This window comes from Schistosoma mansoni, chromosome 7, assembly GCF_000237925.1.
Source record: "Schistosoma mansoni strain Puerto Rico chromosome 7, complete genome".
In the NCBI taxonomy this organism is placed as follows: Eukaryota; Metazoa; Platyhelminthes; class Trematoda; order Strigeidida; family Schistosomatidae; genus Schistosoma; species Schistosoma mansoni.
The window spans coordinates 1,271,238-1,291,421 of record NC_031501.1 but is presented as its reverse complement, the minus strand read 5'-3'; the positions used below and the strand labels follow the sequence as shown (position 1 = coordinate 1,291,421).

The 20,184-nt window shown below is 33.5% G+C and overlaps 1 protein-coding gene and 1 non-coding gene across 2 annotated transcripts; one reads left to right on the top strand and one right to left on the bottom strand.

The window, feature by feature from the left end:
- Nucleotides 1-6,188: 6,188 nt before the first annotated feature.
- Nucleotides 6,189-19,638, bottom strand: Smp_127720 (putative g-protein coupled receptor fragment; the record flags this gene model as incomplete). Its single annotated transcript, XM_018798584.1, has 4 exons — nucleotides 6,189-6,227; nucleotides 9,300-9,939; nucleotides 10,066-10,386; nucleotides 19,556-19,638. The coding sequence occupies 4 exons, from the start codon at nucleotides 19,636-19,638 to the stop codon at nucleotides 6,189-6,191; spliced, it is 1,083 nt and encodes a 360-aa protein (XP_018653512.1).
- Nucleotides 19,118-19,188, top strand: Smp_tRNA_01251_Pseudo_TTG.1.1. Its single transcript has one exon. It is a non-coding gene (tRNA).
- Nucleotides 19,639-20,184: the final 546 nt, after the last annotated feature.

Sequence of the window (20,184 nt, the reverse complement as noted above, 5' to 3'; positions counted from 1 at the left end):
ATTTTTATTGTATACTGGTTCTATACTTAGTATTAGAGCCAATTGTTTATTATAGTCTGAAAGTTTTTCATTCTTCGGAGAAAATCAATGTTTATCTTTATGAAAATCATTTCATGATCAGGCTAAGAGTAGTAGTAGTAGTTATATGGTGTGATCTACATATATCCACATAAGTAGTATATGGTGATGGTCAGGCATAGAATGTATTTTGCAAAAGATCGATAAGGAAAGAAAAGGAATGAAGCGCAATCGGTACGAAAATGCATGAACAATAATAATCAGAGACTATGGACTGATATTTGCAGAAGGAACATTTAAGATTGAGAAAATTGATTGTTATTTTGCAAATTAACTGTTCATTGTATGGTGAGATAGTGAGATAAAGGTTTTTTTGTGGAGATTGAGTACCCAGGACCTACCAGTCCTAGGTTTAAATCTCGTGAGGCGAGGTCGTGGATGCGCACTGATGAGGAATCCCACAATAGGACGAAACGGCCGTCCAGTGCTTTCAGGTTTTTACTGGTGGTCTAGCTTCAATTGACTCATGCTTTCAACTATGAAGATAGTAAGATAGTCTGTAATGCTGTGCTTACATACATTCGATTATTCCCACCCGTGTTCTCGTTCACTACAGTAGTAGCAATAGTAGTAGTATGAGTAGTAGTAATAGTTTACTAGGATTTCTAATCGAAATCGATCAGTCAATAGAATAATAAATTCGATTTATCCGTGTTTCATTCAACTGTTCTCTCTTATATGTTTCTTTTTTCATTAGAGAGAAAGAAAGTTCTTACTTCCTCTTCTTCTTCTTCTTCTTCTTCTTCTCCTTCTCCTTCTTCTTCATTATTTCCTTCTTCTTACCAACTACTGAATAATCTTCATGGGTGGTTTTTTCTCCTTCGTAAAATAGCATTTACAAGTTTATCTACCAATGTTTTTTTTATTTATGAGTTCCCTTATTTCAGCTTTTGTATGTATGTTTTATATTCAGAATGATAAGATGGAAAAAAGGTCAAAGAAATAAGTAGTTATAGAATGATTTTAACAATTTTTTCTTGATAACATGAAAACATTTGATTTTGACTAATGATAATTTTTTAATGGTTGAATTTATGAGTTGATTGAAGCTAGACCACCAGGGAAAACAAAGGAGCAATTGACGGTCGTTTCATCCTAGTATAGGGTTCCTCAACAGTACACATCCATGATCACGCACTAAAGGGACTCGAACCCAGAACCTTCAATCTCACAGGCGAATGGTTAATCTCCAGACCATTGAGTCAGAATGCAATGGTGTTAATGTCTAGCTTCAATCAATCCACGATATGGTGCAACCATCCACCATTGTTTTCAGTGAATAACTTCCTCTACAACAAACACTATTGAACTCCATTGGACACGGCTTCTCATTAGAACTCCAGAAAATACTTCATGAATCCAGTCACTAGTGAGCAGATGATGATCAATATCAGGAGGGAGTTTGGTGGAGATTTTAATAGACCGATAGGCCTCGGGTTCAAATCCCGCGGGCGGGATCGTTGATGTGCACTACTGAGGAGTCCCATACTAAGGTGAAACGGCCGTTCAGTGCATTCAGGTTTCCCGTGGTGAATTAGCCTTAATTGACTCATGAATTGAAATTTTAAATTACTAAAATCTTCAGAAAACCCCCTTCTGACAATAATGATAATTTTGTTTTGTTTTTCTTTGTTAATCAACAGTTATCGCATTGTATCAGTAATCAAGATGAAGCATTTTTTCGGGTGGAGGATGTATTAATTGATCTAATCCAGCATGGCTTTTTATTGATGATAATCAATTTTAAAAGTAGTGATTAACTGATGTTAATGATAGATGTTATGTATACAAATTGACTGAATTCTCAATCATTATCTATCAGTTGATAGATACAATATAGTTAACAAGTTGAACGAATTCATCTTGAATCTACTTACTTACTTACGTCTGTTACCCCTCGTAGAGGAGCATAGGCCGCTCATAAGCAGTCTCCATCCAACTCTGTCCTGAGCCTTCCTTTCCAGTTCTCTTCGGTCAGTATTCATCCTTTTCATATCTGCTTCTATTTCCCGGTGTAATATGTTCCTCTTTTCCGCTTCCCTTCCGGATTCCAAGTTAGAGATTGCCTTGTAATGCAATTTGATGACTTCCTTAATGTATGTCCGATCCACTTCCAACGTCTTTTCCTAATTTCCTCTTCAGATGGAAGCCACTCTGTCCTCTCCCATAAAACGCTGTTGCTGATAGTATCCGGCCAATGGATGTTGAGTATTTTGCGTAGACAACTGTTTTTAAATACTTGTACCTTCTTGACGATGGATGAAGTGGTTCTTCACGTTTCAGCTTCGTACAGTAGGACTGTCTTGACGTTCGTATTGAAGATTCTCACTTTGAAGTTAGTTGACACTTGTTTTTAGTTCCATATGTTTTTCAATTGTAGAAATGCTGTCCTTGCTTTGCCAATCCTCGCCTTTACATCTGCATCCGATCTTCCTTGTTTATCAATGATGCTCCTCAGGTATGTGAATGTTTCCACTTCTTTCAGAGTTTCGCCATCAAGTGTGATTGGGTTGGTGTTCTCCGTGTTGTATTTGAGAATCTTGCTTTTCCTTTGTGTATGTTGTGGCCTATAGATGCAGAGGCTGTTGCTACATTTGTTGTCTTTGTCTGTATTTGTTCATGTGTATGAGAGAGGAGGGCTAGGTCATCTGCGATGTCCAAATCATCTAATTGATTCTGAGATATTCATTGTATTCCATGTTTCCCCTCAGATGTCGAAGTCTTTATAATCCAGTCAATCACCAGAAGGAAGAGGAATGTGGAGAGTAGACAGCCCTGTCTGACTCCGGTCCCTACTGGAAATGCATCTGTCAGTTGTCCTCCATGCACAACTTTGCACTGTAGTCCATCGTATGAGTTTTGGATAATGTTGAATAGTTTGAATAAAAGATACATACAGAGGGTTCTTAGCATTCATCTAATGGGGAAGCTACATGTGACAATTCTGTACTGTTCTTCCAAGAAGTGATTGGATGGAATACCTTCGGCTCTTTCTGAGATTTTTAGAGCTTCCTCTATTTCACCTATGGGCCGTCTTCACATAATTCAATAACACAATAATGAAAAATTTATGATTATCTCAAATTATTCAATCTACTGACTATATTTTTAAAGTGTTCAAGTAATATAGGTGACACAAAAATAACCTTAACTACTGATAACCGATAAATCAATTCTACAATTTACTATTTGTTAGGTCGGCTTACAGTAAACTCTATCAGAGCCTCCAGAGGCTCATAAAGAGACCCAACCAATCAGCGATTAATTAGAAGCTATGCTACTAAAATAACGAGATCCTGATTGGCTGTTTAACATACTGCTACTATGGAAACTCAAGGTCTCTTAATTACTATAAAACCCCTGTATTTTCTGTACATAAATGAATCCTGTAGTAAAGCACTTCCCTCATACTTTGTGCCTTTTCTCTGGTCTTCAAGTCGGTGTATAGTTCTAGCTCGGGGGTACGGAACTAGCTTAGGGGAGCAAATATAGCGTTCACAATCGGCCAGACATAACACTATTGAATTAGAAATAGATCGTGAGATGTAGTATCATGGTAGCCAGTGACTAACAATTGGTTCATACGTCATTTGTTCCTTCAGGATACTGGAGCTCATGTGCATTATTGGTTGGGAATCAGGATTTTCCAACTCACCTAGGTGGACGTCCCATGTCTGTTATATCCTAGTGAATAAGTAAGTACGGATAACTTCCGGGACCTATTAATGGACGATTATTCTATATATATTCTTATTGTCTAACTATTGAGTAATTATTATAAGAATTACTGTTCCTAAATTATATTCAGTTTATTGGTTACTTTCATCCACGTTCACAGCCACATTCGGCTTGATATTGCACAAATATTATTTCCTATTTTATGATGTGATGCGGTCTATCTGTCTCGTATATAAACCGAGTATGCTTGAAATAAATGATTTGCATAGCAGAAGCTGCAATTGGTGTTTTTGGACTTAATTGGAAGGGCTAGGCGGACAAAGGACCAATAAGGATGCTAGACTGCTCATACCAGTTGAACATCATTGTTTTGGTGCAGTGTTAAGATTAGAAAACTCGTATTTTGATTGGTGAATAATTCACGTGATAAAAAGCCGGACATAAAACCATAACGAATTGGCAACGGCCTTATTTTATAAAGTCATAACAATGTCCATCAACCCGATTAACCGCCGAATATTCGTTTTTCCTCATCTCAATTTCGTAAACAACACCCCACCACCACAAGAAGGCAATGAGTAGGATTTCCCTGGCAGTAGTTCTATGCACGTGACCATATGAGAGCATTTCAAGAGGATGAGTGGATTCTTCCCACTCTCAGCTGTACCATGGTATTTAGGATCTGTCTTTAAACTATACAAAAAATCTTTACAAAATATATGATAAAACCACTTAACAACATAACAGTTTTTCCCCACCCCTCCCCTCATCCAATTACAAATAGAAAATACATTGTACTTGAAATTTCTATTAATTTATTGTTTATTTTCATTCAATGTTTATATATATCTATACATCTATAGAAAATAGTTAACAATAATCTAATTAGATACACTTTCATCTCTCATTTATAAAACTCTTTGTTATTATTATTATTAGTAGTAGTAGTATTAGTAGTGCTAGTAGTAGTAGTCGTAGTAGTGGTAGTATTAGTAGTAGGAGTGGTAGTGGTAGTATTAGTAGTAGTAGTAGCAGCAGTAGTAGTAGTAGTAGTAGTAGTAGTAGTAGTCGTAATAGTAGTAGTAGTAGTAGTAGTCGTAGTAGTGGTAGTATTAGTAGTAGTCGTAGTAGTGGTAGTATTAGTAGTAGTAGTAGTAGTAGCAGTAGTAGTAGTAGTAGTGGTAGTAGTCGTCGTCGTAGTAGTATTAGTAGTAGTAGTAGAATTCGTAGTAGTAGTAATAATAACGGTAGTAGTAGAATTCGTAGTAGTAGTAGTAACTGCAGTATTAGTAGCAACAGCAGTAGTAGTAACAGTAGTGGCAGTAGTAATAGTAATAGTAGTAGTAGTAGTAGTATTAGTAGTAGTAGCCGTGGTAGTAGTAGTATAAGTAGTAGTATTAGTAGTATTATTTGATATGTAAAAGTTTTTGAAATGCTATACGAAATTCCATATTAAATATTGTATAGATAATTGGATTTAATGCAGAATTAATATAACCAAGCCATGTACATGATGACATTAATTGATTAGCATATTCACATATATTATATTGATCTAAACCTAAATAAATACATAAACCTAATGTAATATTAATAGAGAAAAATGGTAACCAACATGCAAGAAAAACACCTAAAAGAAAAAAAAGAAAAAGAAAAAAGTGTGGAAAAAGAAAGAAAAAAAGAAAAATTAGAATGTAGTTTAATCAATAAACCTACTAATGGTATAAAAGAGTATTGTACTCACTAGGCGATTCCAAGAGTTCTAATGTGAAGCTATCACTAATGGGATTCAGTTATTCCCTAATGTGAGGTTGTTACCCCTTAATCCTGCTTGACGATGATTGTAAAATATCATGAGTTGATTGAAATTATGAATAAAGACCATTAGATGAGAGCTCAGTAAGCTATAGCTTTAGCCCTGGTTGGTAGACTTGGGTTGGATCAGCAATAGAGCTATTGATGTGGACTATTGAGGAGTCATCTACTATGAAGAAAAGATTATTCAATGCATCCTGGTTTATAGTGAGTGTTTAGATTCGGTTATTTAGTGATGTAAACCATAAAAACAGTAATGATTATTGCATTTTATTTGTTTCTAGACAGTCAGTGAAATATACCAGGCTTGAGTTAAACTGTAGTTTGAAATTACTATTAAGGTGTGTTTTACAATTTGAGAGGATTGATTCTCCCTTAGGGATCTAGACCTGTGCAATAGTAAGGGGTTGATAGAAGTTTGATGGCATTTATGAGGAATTTTTAATACAACATTGGTTACTGCTTAGCGATCAAACAGTATAATTAAGTTTAAATGTGGAATTTTGATTTTTAAGAATATTGATTATTGAGATCGATGAAATGTGACCTCACTTCAGATCCAAAGTTTCATTGAAGCTTGTTTGATTGTATATACACATGATAGACTAGGAAACGAGTCACACTGGTGTTTGATTATTTTGTTCTAACACTATGGTCTAGTTGTTCAAAAGCAGAATAGAAAATCAAGTGACAGCAAAACTGGTTCAAAGTCTTACATTTCATTTCATTCAATCGAGAAAGATGGACGAGTCAAGATAAATGTAGCAACAGTGGTGTTAGAAAAGCAAAACGCTGAAGATTTGGTTCATTTGAAGGGGTTTTGTCAGCACTGGTTTCATTAGTATACAGAATTCATCATAGTTTGATATTAGTTAGAATGCAATTAAAAATCAGAGAGTATTGGACCTCTGTTTCTTTCCAGCATGGAACTCCACAACGGTGAAATTCTCAACCCTACCCTTCAACCGACCTTCAACGTTTCTTAGCAAACATTAAGCCATTAGAACTATTAGTCCTGTGTCCAACGGTGCATGGGTATGAAAACGATTGAAATTGAGGAATATGGATAGTAAAACAATACTAAGACTGGGATTCGTTTTGAAGATAAAGATTTCATACCTGTGTACGTATGCCATTGTTATTGAGCTATTTTAAATAAGGTCTTCAACCACGATTTTTACTTATCACGTGAACATACTAAAACAACCAGGAACTGATGTTATTCTTTAGTCTGACCATATTCAGCTTTATTCTTTCATACGCTTATGATATAGTCATTAATTAATACATTGAGAGCAGTGACTGTTTTGTCTATGTGTCATACAACTTATCCTTTTAATTTGACAAGAGTTTATCGTTTGGCTATTCGATTCATCATTCTCCATATAATACTCTTCTGCGTGATCTTGAGAGAACTTACAATAATCACTCATCTGTATTCTAACAAATACTAAAAGACCTTTGCATTAGCATTCTAGTGAAATAATCACGTATTTTACCTTCGAACGGTAGATTTTACAGTCATGAAGAAGTACTGAATGAACTGCTGGTACGTAGACAGAAGTTTCTTCACTTCTACAAATACCACATGTTGACTTAAACCAATCTCATTTTGTGTTAATATCCATATTTATTCAGCCAATGACCTACCTACTTAGGATAGACAAAGTGGTCATTACATTCAGTTTTTTGTGATCAGACGAGTCATTGATGTAGATAGGTCTTGAAGTAACATTTTTAAACAGTAGTGTTGTTCATTGTCATTCCACACTCATACAAGCAATATAAATACATTCAGCTCATGACTTTTAAGTTAAAACGGTCTTATGTGGAGTCCCTGCTAGGTGTTGGCGAAATTGCCAATTCTCTTTAGTTTTCATGATTGTCTAGCCCAGTTCAATCTTGTAATAAAAAAACCCAGCTTTATCAGCAATTTGGAAGGGTTTGTATTCTACGGTTTTAAATATAAAAGGCTGCAACTAATCTGTCTCTATAAATGTATGTGCATTCTGAGCTAATCATATCAATATTGTAATATTTTCAAAAGTTCACATTAAAGTCGGATATGAGCTAATAATAGAATCCAGGATGTAAATTTCGTCCTGTTTGTGATTAATCAGTTGAATTTATTTACATACCAATGTTGATATTTAAACTGATATTCGAATTCAATACCTCTTAACCTTAACCTCCCTCACCCCTCACTCATCATCTAGTCTATATATTCTGAATACAATATGATGTGAATCTTAAATTCCACTTTTAGTCACTTCTAATCACTATATCCTCAGCGCACAGCTGAAGAGTTTCACAATAGGACAAAACTGCCATCCAGTGCTTCCAAGTTTATCATGGTGGTCAAGCTTCAATGTACTCAATAACTCAACTACTAAAATTAATATAATATCCACAAAAACCCCTTCTGGTATTAATCAATATATGCTCACTAGTGATTGGCTTCAAGAAGTATTTCTTGAAGTTCTAGTGAAAATACGTGACCAATGAATTTCAACTATGTCTGTTATGAGATAATAACTCACTGAAGACAATAGTGGACAGTTGTTCAGTTTCGTGGATTGGTTGAAGTTCGACATTAATACCGTTGGATGTCAGCTCAGTGGTCTAGATATTAAGAGCTCGCGCGCGAGACTGCTAGATTCTGGATTCGAATCTCGCGAGATGAGATCGTGGTTGCGCACTGCTGAGGAGTTCCACAATAGGAAGAAAATCCTTCAGAAAAATTTTTTTTTTTAAAAAAAAATCAACTTACCTAATACAATAGCTAATGTTTTCGTTGCTTTTTTCTCTTTATTTGATAAAATATTTTTATTTTTTAATATTATATGATGTTTTGGACTATGATTACATGATATTTTTTTTATAAATTTTTCACTACTTATATCTATATCAATAGGTAGTATTGAATGATTTATATGATTATGATTTTGATTCTTTTCATTTATATAATGATTTCTATTTGTATTTATATGAAATAATTTAAAAAATTTATTCAAATATTGTATCATTAATTGTAAATTTTGTTTAAATTGATCATTGAATTCAAATATGGGTTTACCGCGGGAAAATTTTTTAAATTTAAATTTATGTTTCTCATTTAAATTTAAATTTATTTTTTTATTTTTTTGTTGATTATTTTTAATTATTTTATTATTATTATTATTATTATTATTAAATCCATTATTTAATTTCATAAATCCATTTTTATTTAATGATTGATAAGTAGTATATTGTATTATCATTGGATGACATTGACTACATTCATATGATTGTTCAAAACTAGATTGACATAATGAATGTTGACAACATTTACATGAAGAATATTCATGATCATTTCCTTCATCTTCATCGACGACATCATCATCATCGTCGTCGTCGTCTACATCGTCATCCTCATTATCATCTTGATCACTATAATTCTTCAAACAATGATCTGTAATTTCATCAGAACTTAATCCATAACATTCACTCATATTTGGCCATGAATAGTTAGAATCATTTGATGTTGAACTATTATATACATTTGAATGATTATTATTTAAACAAGTATGAATCCATGATAATGTAAATAGATTTCTAAGTGTTGATTTAAACAAAATATAATGATGATGATGATGTTGATGATGACAAGATAGATTCTTTGTATGATATTTAAGCTTTTGAATGGATAATCTAGAAGTATTTGATTGTTTGATTGAATTACAAATGACTTCTTCTTGGAGTATCATTGAAGAGTTGTGAGTAATTTGGTTTTGTTCTTTAAGTGACTCTTCTTCTTTTTTAGATTGTTTAAAAGGTGAATGTTTTATAGGTGATGTATTATATACATGATCACATTGAAATGTAGTTCCAGATACTTCTTCTTCTTCTTCATCACCGTCGTCGTCGTCATCATCATCATCGTTGGTATGCGGGGATATAAGTGATGCTTGATTTGAATTGCTCAATATATGTTTAGGGGATTCAAATGATTTTAATGTATTTAAATCTGTTTCAGATGTAGATAATTGATTGAATGGATTATTGATTAAATTATTATTATGATTATGATCTTCATTTAAATTGATTCCTTGAATTTGATTGGTTGATTTAAAATGATCCAATGGATACGTATGAGTTATCGCGTAAATTAATCGATCCGTATGAGAATTTAAATTTGGTGATGGTATATCATTACGTGGTCCTTCAAAATGTAGATCTAATGAATTTTCATATGATTCAGATGATATACAGGAATTTCTGATGTGGTTTAGGTCGTTGGTAAGTTGTATATGCTGTATCGGGTCTTCTAAGACTTTTGTAGAAGAAGATGATTGTATTGTCAGAGTTTGATCATCATTGAAACATTGACTATCATATAATTGTAAAGTAGGTACTTCTTCTTGTTGTTGTTGTCGTTGTCGTCGTCGTTCTTCTTCTTCATCATGTAAGTTTGATTGTTGTTGGTGTAGTAGTTGTTGTGATTGTTGAAATGACGATAGAGTAGTCGATTGTTGTTTTGTTGATTGATTTAATCGTAAAGATTTATGTCGTTGTTTAATTAATGCAAAGATACGTTGATATACTACAATAAGTATGATAGCTGGTAAATAGAATGAACCTAATGATGAACAAATAATGTATAAAGCATTGAATGATTGACATATTGTTGGATCATTATAACGATTTATATTTAAACCACATATTAATGGTACAGCTATTAGAAATGATACAATCCATACTAATGCAATAGATATTTGTACACGTCGCATATTATTATGTTTGGCATAGATAATTGGTTTAGTTACAGCTAAGTACCTAGATATTACAAAACAGAGCAAAATATATATATATATATAATTAAGGAAAGGATTGAAGAAAACAATGATATTTATGATAAGCAAAGATGGATGGTGGCTAACAGTGGAATCCAGGACGCACGTTTCTTTCTATTTGAGACAACTCAGCTGAAGAGCCTGACCAGTTGCAGTGCTAAACATCAATGAGAAGATTCAAGTAAACAATACTAAGTGAATTTATATATAGAATCATTATTCAATAATTTAATGGTAATACTTTTCTTAACAGAAATGTAAATTTCAATAGTTGAGATCATCAGTCAATTGAAGCTAGACCACCATGGGAAACCTGGAAGCATTGAACGGCTGGGATGCGCACTGCTGAGGAGTCCCATAATAGGACGAAACGGCCATCCAATGCTTTCAGATTTTCTATGTTGATGTAGCTTCAATTGACTCATGATCTGAACTATTGAAATTACTATAACATCCATAAAAAGCCCCTTCTGACAGAAATGTAAATGTTATTAATCCAATCATTTGTTAAGTTGCAAGTTTAAGATAATTAAGATTCTCAAATTACAATAGATTAAATGAAGAAATCCTTCATCTTTTTCGTTAACTCTTCTATAAATGTAAAATCTTGATGAAAATTATCTTTAGATTGAAATTAATTAATATATGTAAAGAGTTTATGGAGATTGTCGAATTTCATAGCTTACATCACAAACTGACTTAATTTAGTCGAGCAACAAGATTGAGGAAGAACTGAATAGTATGGGTCACTATATCAGTAGATATTGGAATCGAACTTAAGACATCTATTGATGTATAATGTTGAATGATCTCAAACAGTTGATCAGTGTTTCCTGGTTTTCAATGTTTTTTTCATTTAGCTCACTGAATGATGCTTTAGAGTTAAAATCAGTTGGTAGTGAACTCAGAACTTAGTGTAAGCACCAACACTAAGATACGAGTATATCCAACTGACAAGTCCCATATTGGACGAAACCAGCAGCCTGAAGTCCAAAACCCAATTTTACCATGTATATATCATTTTTTACATTTTTTACATTTAAACGATCCTAATTCATAATGAAGATATAATGCATAAATACAATAGTTTGATATAATTATCAATATGAGGTTGTGAAGATTGTTGGCTTTCAATTGAGATCATGTATCAATCAGGGTTAGACCACTATTGTAAACCTGGATCTTGCGTGCGGGATCATGAGTACGTACTGCTAATGAGTCTCATACTAGGACGAAACCGCGGTTCAGTGCTTCCAGATCTTCAATGGTCGTCTAACACTGATCGATTCATGATCTTAATTTGACATAACTTTAGTTGTCTGTATTTTGAGAAAAAATAATTATAAATACATAAACAGATAAAATATTTTTATGCTGATGAATGGAAAAAAGGTTGACTAAATTATAAAGTGCTAACATGAATTACTTAGATAAATGAAAGTATTATTAATTAATTTGTTTACAATATTCATTTTGGTTACATATCACTGATTAATATAAGTTAGACAACCATCGAAAAGCAGGATGCGCAAGATGGCTGTCTCATTCTACTGTTGGACTTCTCAACTGTTCACATCCACAACTCTAACAAGTATCAAAAAACAGGATCTTTCATGCGGTTATGGATGTGCACTTCTAAGTAATCTGATACTAAAACGAAGTGGTATTATTTGGGACTTTTCAGAGGAATGTACCTTGATAATAATGTGAATGTTCACATCAAGATTAAAATCTTAAATTTCGCACTCTAATCGATAAGTCCTAAGTAAGAAAATGGTTCATTCTATTTGATTTATTTCTCTAACAAATCTATTCTATTACAAACAGAATCATTTTCGTTGCTTTCATTTATTTATGATGTCGGATCTACCTCATCTCTTATCTTTTTCTCTAAGTATTACATAATCTATTTATTTCATTACACCAATATTCATATAAAATTTAAATTTTACAAGTCATACAATGAATTGATTAAATGACATATATATAATTGGCAAAGAAAACTAAGGTTTTGGGTAGTAACTATGAGCTCATAATGTAACTTTTTCTTTCTTACTCTACCTCTCACAGTATGTATCTATGTGTTTTTATAAAAGACAAAAAAATGTAAAAACAGAGAGAGAGAGAGGGAGGGGGAGGGATAGAAGAAGGGGGAGGAAATATATGTATTACACAGAGAGATCTTTTACAAAAAAAACAATGAATGAAAATAAAAAAAGGAAAAAAACAAGAAATAATAGTAGAAGAACATATTCCTTTCAAGGAAATGATAAATAAATAAACAAATAAATTAATATACATAAACAAGAATCATTTTAAAAGTAAAGAAGAGGAAATAGATAGTAATGATCAAATAAAGCCCCCCCCCAAAAAAAAACAATCCATAAAATAAATAAAATTAAAAATAGAAACATCATTTGTGTTGTTTACTATTTCTCCTTAAAAAAAATTTACTTTAGATTGTTGCCTACTGATGACAAAATGGAGAGTTAGAGAGAGAGAGAGAGAGAGAGGGGGAGTACAGTGTGGGGTAAAAGTTTAATGTTATTTCATCAGTTAATGTGTTGTTACTTCCTGAATATATATAGTATACAGAGTGAACAAATGAACATTGTTTTGTTTTAATTAATTAGTTGCATCAGTTGAGTTTTTCTATTTTGTAAAGATCCTTTAAAATTTGAAATCCATTTTCATTAAGAAACCATGCCGACTAGAAAGTTATTTGAGTAGTTAACGAAAGTTTTATAACTGATCTAGGTTTGAGATTATTTGCAACGTCTTCAGTGTTCTGGATAGTGGCTAGCAGTAGAATCAAGTTTGACCCGCGTTTCGCCTTATTTGGGACTCATCAGCTGGATGTACCTGCATCTCAGAGTTGATGTTCACTCTGAGACTCGAACCCAGTACCTTTCACTTCAAATGACATCGCGTTATCCACTCAGCCACTGAGTCCTGATAGCCACTTGCTTGTGCAATGGGGTGAAGTTGAAATTCATTTAGTATTATTTGTTTGAATCTTCTTATTGATGTTTAGGACTGCAAATGATCAGTCTCTTATTGGTATATGTGTGAACATCAACTTTGAGATGCAGATACGTCCAGCTGACGAGTTCCAAATCCGACGAAACACACGTCCTGGATTCCACTGTTAGCCACTATCTATCCATCTTTGCTTATATTGCTTGTGAAATAAGGCTATATCGAGGTAATACGCACAGTATGCACATATGGTCTATAAGAGACTGATTAATTGCAATCGTAAACATCAATAAGAAGATTCAAACAAATAATACCAAGTGAATTTAGTCTTTAATGTTCAATGTTCGGGTACTTTTTTTCTGTAAGTCTATTTAGTGAGTGGTTGGTTGATTATGTAGTATGATTTTGATAGAATATTTGATTTTAAGCTGCAATTAAAGCTGTATTTTCGTTTCCCATTTAACTTATCGACCTGTGCTACATTCGACGTATTCATAACAAGCACTTATGGATTAATCTAGACGTTTGAAATGAAATTATTAGTGAGAACTATACTTTAATCAGTAGAGCTCATACAGTAAATGAATGGAGAGATGATAGTAAATACTAAATAAAACACATTTTATATGGTTGAAATCATGAGTCAATTGAAGCTAGACCACCATGGAAAACCTGGAAGCACTGGACGGCCGTTTCGTCCTATTGTGGGACTCCTCAGCAGTGCGCATCCACAAAACCCCTTTCTGATAAAACACATTTATTGAATATCGAAAACAATCATCAGTAGGTGCATTATAATAGACATAATCTAATTAGGAGTTATAAATTTTGATTAAACATTCATCATAAGAACTTTTGAAATTATTCTATATGGAATTGTTATCGATAGCTTTATAGTATTGTAGTGAATGAGGAACTTAGGTAGGGAGAATACCAACTCATTATTTAACCCACAATTACAGAGTGACCTCATAAAATATGAAAAGTATACATTGAATATATTATTTACAAATCTTCCTTTAGTTGTCCTGTACGTGCTTCATAATTCTTCCATTTCTCTTATTATTATTACAATTACTTTGTGTTTCCCTTCCTGTACTCTTCAATTCAATCTTCTTCTGTCAGGCATTCTACTTCCGATTGATGAGACATACAACTTATTTCTGTCAGTATAAGTAACAAACATCACAGTATAATTACTGGTAAGTCCTGGGTTCGAATCTCGCGAGGCGAGATCGTGGATGCGCACTGCTGAGGAGTCACACAATAGAACGAAACGGTCATCCAGTTGTTCCAGGTTTATCATGGTGGTCTAGCTTCAGTTGACTTAATAACTCAATTATTGGAATTACTATAATATCCACAAAAACGTCTTCTGATAATAATCAACATATGCTCACTAGTAACTGGCTTCAAGAGGTATTTTCTGGAGTTCTGATGAAAAGCTGTGACCAATGGAGTTAAACCGGGTCTGTTGTGAGATAGTAACTCACTGAAGGCAATGGTGGACGGTTGCTCGATTTCGTGGATTAGTTGAAGTTAAACATTAATACCGTTGGAAGCCAGCTCAGTGGTCTAGAGGTTAAACGTTCGCACGTAAGACCGAATGTCCGAGATCCGACTCTCATGCGTGTGATCGTGGATGCGCACTGCTGAGATGTCCCACAATAGGACGTAATGGCCATCCAGTGCTTCCAGGTTTTCCTTTGTGGTCTAGCTTGAATTGACTCATGATTTCAACTATGAAAATACTGAAATCTCCACAAAAAACCCCTTCTGACTAAATCATTCGTTTATTGAATTTTTATGTTTCTCTTATATGAAGCTACAGTTTTTATTCATAAATTATTGTTGTATACTTTACTATTTCTAAATTAGTGCTAACTAATCACTGGTTTTGTTCTATCTATGGTTTGTCGCCCTATATGGTCAGTTACTTAGTGAGTAGAGTAAAGAATAATAGATAGCTTAACCTATTCACTGTCTTCATCTTATAATTGGGTGGTGAATTTGAAGAGTTCATCTACTAATAGACAGTAAAATTCCCCTAAGTCATTTTTTTTATGATCACTAACATATTAATTAACAGGAGGTCATTGATCTGATAGATAATAAAGTGAACAAATCAATCAGCTAACCTTAAGATACATTACTTCCATAATGTTTAACCTTATAATGTTATCTTCTCATCTTGTCAGTTAACTTCTCTCTCAGTATTGTTGAACTGATACAATATACATCAACTTGAATTAAGATATATATATATCTGTTCCAAGTCTAATATTATCAATGATTAGATAAACAACTAAGAATAATACTTAAGAACCTTTTACTGTTTACTGAATAAAATTAAGTAGTATCTAACAAATGAAAATAAAACCACTCACGCAATAATTCAAGTCATGAACATTTAGTTAGCCAGTATCTTTGATTTAAAATAAATTGAAAGTTTATTGTTTAAGATAGTTTATGTAGTCGATTTAATACAGTTGTAGAACACATATCTATTCTTTCAATGTATTATAGATGCTGATGAGAATCAGAGTAACAGCAGTTATTCTGGAAATAATGTCAGTGAGTGATAGGAGTTCCATTATTGACAAATATATGTACATAGGCAAACGTACATAACTAAGTAGTATTCGGTTTACATTTCTGCACATCAGAAGTGTGTGCTGCATGCTTCCACATAGGCAGCATCCTTTAATAATCAAAAAAACAAAGGCCCCACTTACCCTGTGAAATAAACCCTTGAACAAACTCTCATTAAAATCACAGGCATCATTAGCCATCTCATTAGTAAAATTATGAATAGGACACATTAGCATACATAGGTACCGACTGAAGCTTATCTACCAATCCAAACACCACTGCACACTTTGTTTACCACAGTGGAATGATCTGGTTTCATTAGCCGTGGAAAACATGTTTGACTTATTGTATCACTCTCTAGAGATGTAGCCACCTGACGAAGCATGAGCCTGAATCTGACTTCTAGCTTCAGTCCTTCTATTCTAACCCTGATGAATGTTATTATTATTGGAAAATGGCGATAGCATTGGAGTTGACTGAAACAAGTTGATATAAAGCTAGTTAAAAACTATTATTCGAACTAATTAAGTGACGGACTGACCTCAGATAGATGACCGTTGTACATTAGGAGAAGCTGGACAGTTTTTTCATCATAGTATGTACCTCGCCAACGGCGAACATTTACAACCTGTCCACAAAGGACTAAGCCTAAGATCTCGCTCATAAATCCTTAGCTCCTAAATTACTGACCCAAGATTCAGTGAATGAATTATCCAATGAATGACTATTTTCTATTGTCTTATGTGGATAACTGTCTTACAATCGACATGACTGAACTCCACTAATTATGGCTTCTTACTAGAATTTCAGGAATTACATATGGAAGTTAGTCAGAGAACAGGACTAAGTAGCTAGCTATTCATTGCTTTCTGATTTTTGCAATAGTTTCCATTATTTTCTGTTTATTATTTTCACTAACTAAGGTTTATGCACTTGTTTGAATACAGGTTTATGTAAGTGAGACAGTATGTGTACTTTGATGTAAATGAGTCCTCCTAAATACACTTATATTCATATATCCTAGAACGAAACGGCCATCCAATGCTTCCAATTTTTCAATGATGCTCTATTATTTATCAGTTCTGGATCTCAATGAAATCTCCATATTATCAGAAGAGGTTTTTGTGGAGATTTAATATTTTAATAGTTGAAAGAGTGAATCAATTGAAGCTAGACCATCAGGGAAAACCTGGAAGCACTGGACGGCCGTTTCGTCCTATTGTGGGACTCCTCAGCAGTGCGTATTCACGACCTCGCCTCGCGAGATTCGAACTCATGACCTACCAGTCTCGCGCGCGAGCACTTAACCGATAGACTACTGAGCCGGCCGTCCAGTGCTTCCAGGTTTTCCCTGATGATCTAACTTCAATTGACTCTTTCTTTCAACTATGAAAATCTCCATATCTCCATAGTGAAAATTTATTTCACAGTTTATTTGTTATTGTTGTTTTTTTTTTTTTCATCATGTATAATCTACCAGTCATTTCTGTTGTTTCAGCTAACTTCTTAATGTTCAACGAAAAACACAAAAAAATGATATTCGTGATGAGATAAAAAATAGAAAAAACAAATCTAAATATGTTTCCTTTTGTTTTGTTTGTTTGTTTTTAATGGATGAAAAGAGAAATCTAGAATAATTTGTAAAATTGTTATCTTTATATAAATTCGAATTTATATTATGGATGGGTGGGGGGTGTTTGTCGGGTTGCTGAGTGAATGAGTGAGTGGGTAGGTGGGTGGGTGGGTGTTTGTGTGAGTGAGCAAGCGAGCAAGCGGATATTTATTAAACATGAATACTGTTTTTTTTTTCCATTCACTAGATCATTCATTCAATCTATCTATACATAGTGACTGTCATTTATTTGTATTTTTGATCATAATAAAAAAGAAACTAGTAAACAAGTGGTTTTTCTGTTGTTTTTTTTGGTTACTCCTTTTTTTTTCTTTTTCCCCATGTTGTATCATCTCAATTTCTCGTATTGTTTACTTTAAATTCATCTATACTTTGTCTTAAATATAAAAAAAATCAAACAAATGAAAAGAAAAAAAATAACATGTTGATTTGTTACTCAATTACTTATTTTTTTTTAAAAAAAAAGGGGAATGAGAAAAAAGAACAAACAAACAAACATCCATAGTTCAGATAATCATTATGATAACATTTTTTTTATTTTTTTATATTTCTCGTTTCTTTTTTTTTCTTTTTTTTTGATTTGCATTAAATAGGGAAATCAACATAAGAAAACAACAAAAACAACAACAAATAGTCAACAATTAAATTAGTATTTATTGAGATGTGTATTTATGCGGAAAAGAGGAAAGAACATATTATACCGGGAAATAGAAGGAGATATAAAATGGATGAATGGTAACTGAAAAGAATTGAAAAGGATTGCTCAAGATAGGGTTGAATGGAGAATGTTGATAGGCGGCCTATGTTCCTTCATGAGGGGTAACAGGCGTAAGTAATTAAGTAAGTAAGGTATGGGTGTTTGTTTAGTTGAATCCACAGATATTGTCATTTAGTCAAATGTTTTTTATTAAATTTATGATAATAACTAGCAAGTTCTTTTCGTTAATACTAGTAATTTGAATAAAAAACTCCTTATAAAATGATCTTTCTATTTCAAAGTTACTGTAGAATATCATCGTGAAGCTGTAATGAATGAGAACTTAGGTGTGAACAGTTAATTTACAGAATATCTTGGTCAAATATGATAACCATACGCTAAATACTTCACTTGAAAATTTTCATCATTTGTCTTTTACATTACGTATGTTTCTTCCGATTTACACTTCCTTCCGATTTCGGTTCCTGTTTTCTTCAAATCAACCTCCATAGCCTTCTGTTGCCAGATTATCCAGTTCTATTAGTTCACTTAGTATTAATTGTTTGAATCTTTTCATTGATATTTAGGACTGCAATTGATCAGTCTCTTATTGGCCATATGTGCTAGCCACTATCCATCTTTGCTTATCATGCTTGTGAATTAAGGCTATATCGAGGCAATACGCACAGTATGCACATATGCCAATTAGAGACTGACCAGTTGCAGTCGTAAAAACATCAATGGGACTATTCAAACAAACAATACTAAGTGAATTTCAACTTCACCCCATTGCACAAGCAAGTGGCTATCAGGACTCAGTGGCTGAGTGGATAACGCGATGGCGTTTGAAGCGAAAGGTACTGGGTTCGAGTCCCAGAGTGAATATCATCTCTGAGATGCAGGTACATCCAGCTGACAAATCCCAAATGGGACGAAATGTGAATCCTGTATTCCACTGCTAGCCACTATTCATCTTTGCTTATAGTTCTATTGGTGTTACATAATGCTCATGTCTATCGACGTAAGTACGATACACCACAATATGAGTTACACATGTAATATGTGTATTCACTCTTACAATTCAAACAAAATTATCATGAAGACAATCTTTAAGAAAAAACACACATGTATAACACGGATGAAATAGCGAAGAAAAAATCATATGACTTACCCTATGATGATTGGAAGTAAATAAATTCGAAGTAAGAAAAGTATTAAAGATAATGAAATAAAAGATAACAGTCAATTTACCTGTCCAAACAAATAGCTACTAAGTTGAGTATTGATGCAGTACAGAATAATACATCGAACATAACGAATACATCACAGATCATTGTTCCAAAAACCCAATAACCATTAACAACCTAGATGAATAGATGGTTGCAAGAAAGAGAGAAAGAGAGAGAAACAAAATAACAATCATTATGATAGTGTAAACAATGAAATATTTACTCACGTGTTATTGAAAAAGGTATAGACAAATAAAAACAAACAATATCATAAGGGGGTTTTGTGGAGATTTTTAGTAATTTTATATAGTTAAAAGCATGAGTCAATTGAAGCTAAACCAACAAGGAAAACCTGGAAGCACTGGACGGCCGTTTCATCCCAGCATGGGACTCCTCCGCAGTGCGCACCCACGATCGCGCCTGGAGAGATTCGAACGCAGGACCTACCAGTCTCGTGCCAGAGCCCTCAACCGATAGACCACTTAGCCGGCATCCAACGGTGTTAATGTCTAACTTCAACCAATCCACGAAATTGAGCAATCATTCACCAATGTATTCAGTTAGTTGTTATCTCCCAACAGACCTGGTTGAACTCTATTGGTTACGGAGATATTTTCTGGAGTTCTTGTGTGAAGCAGTGGCCAATGGAGT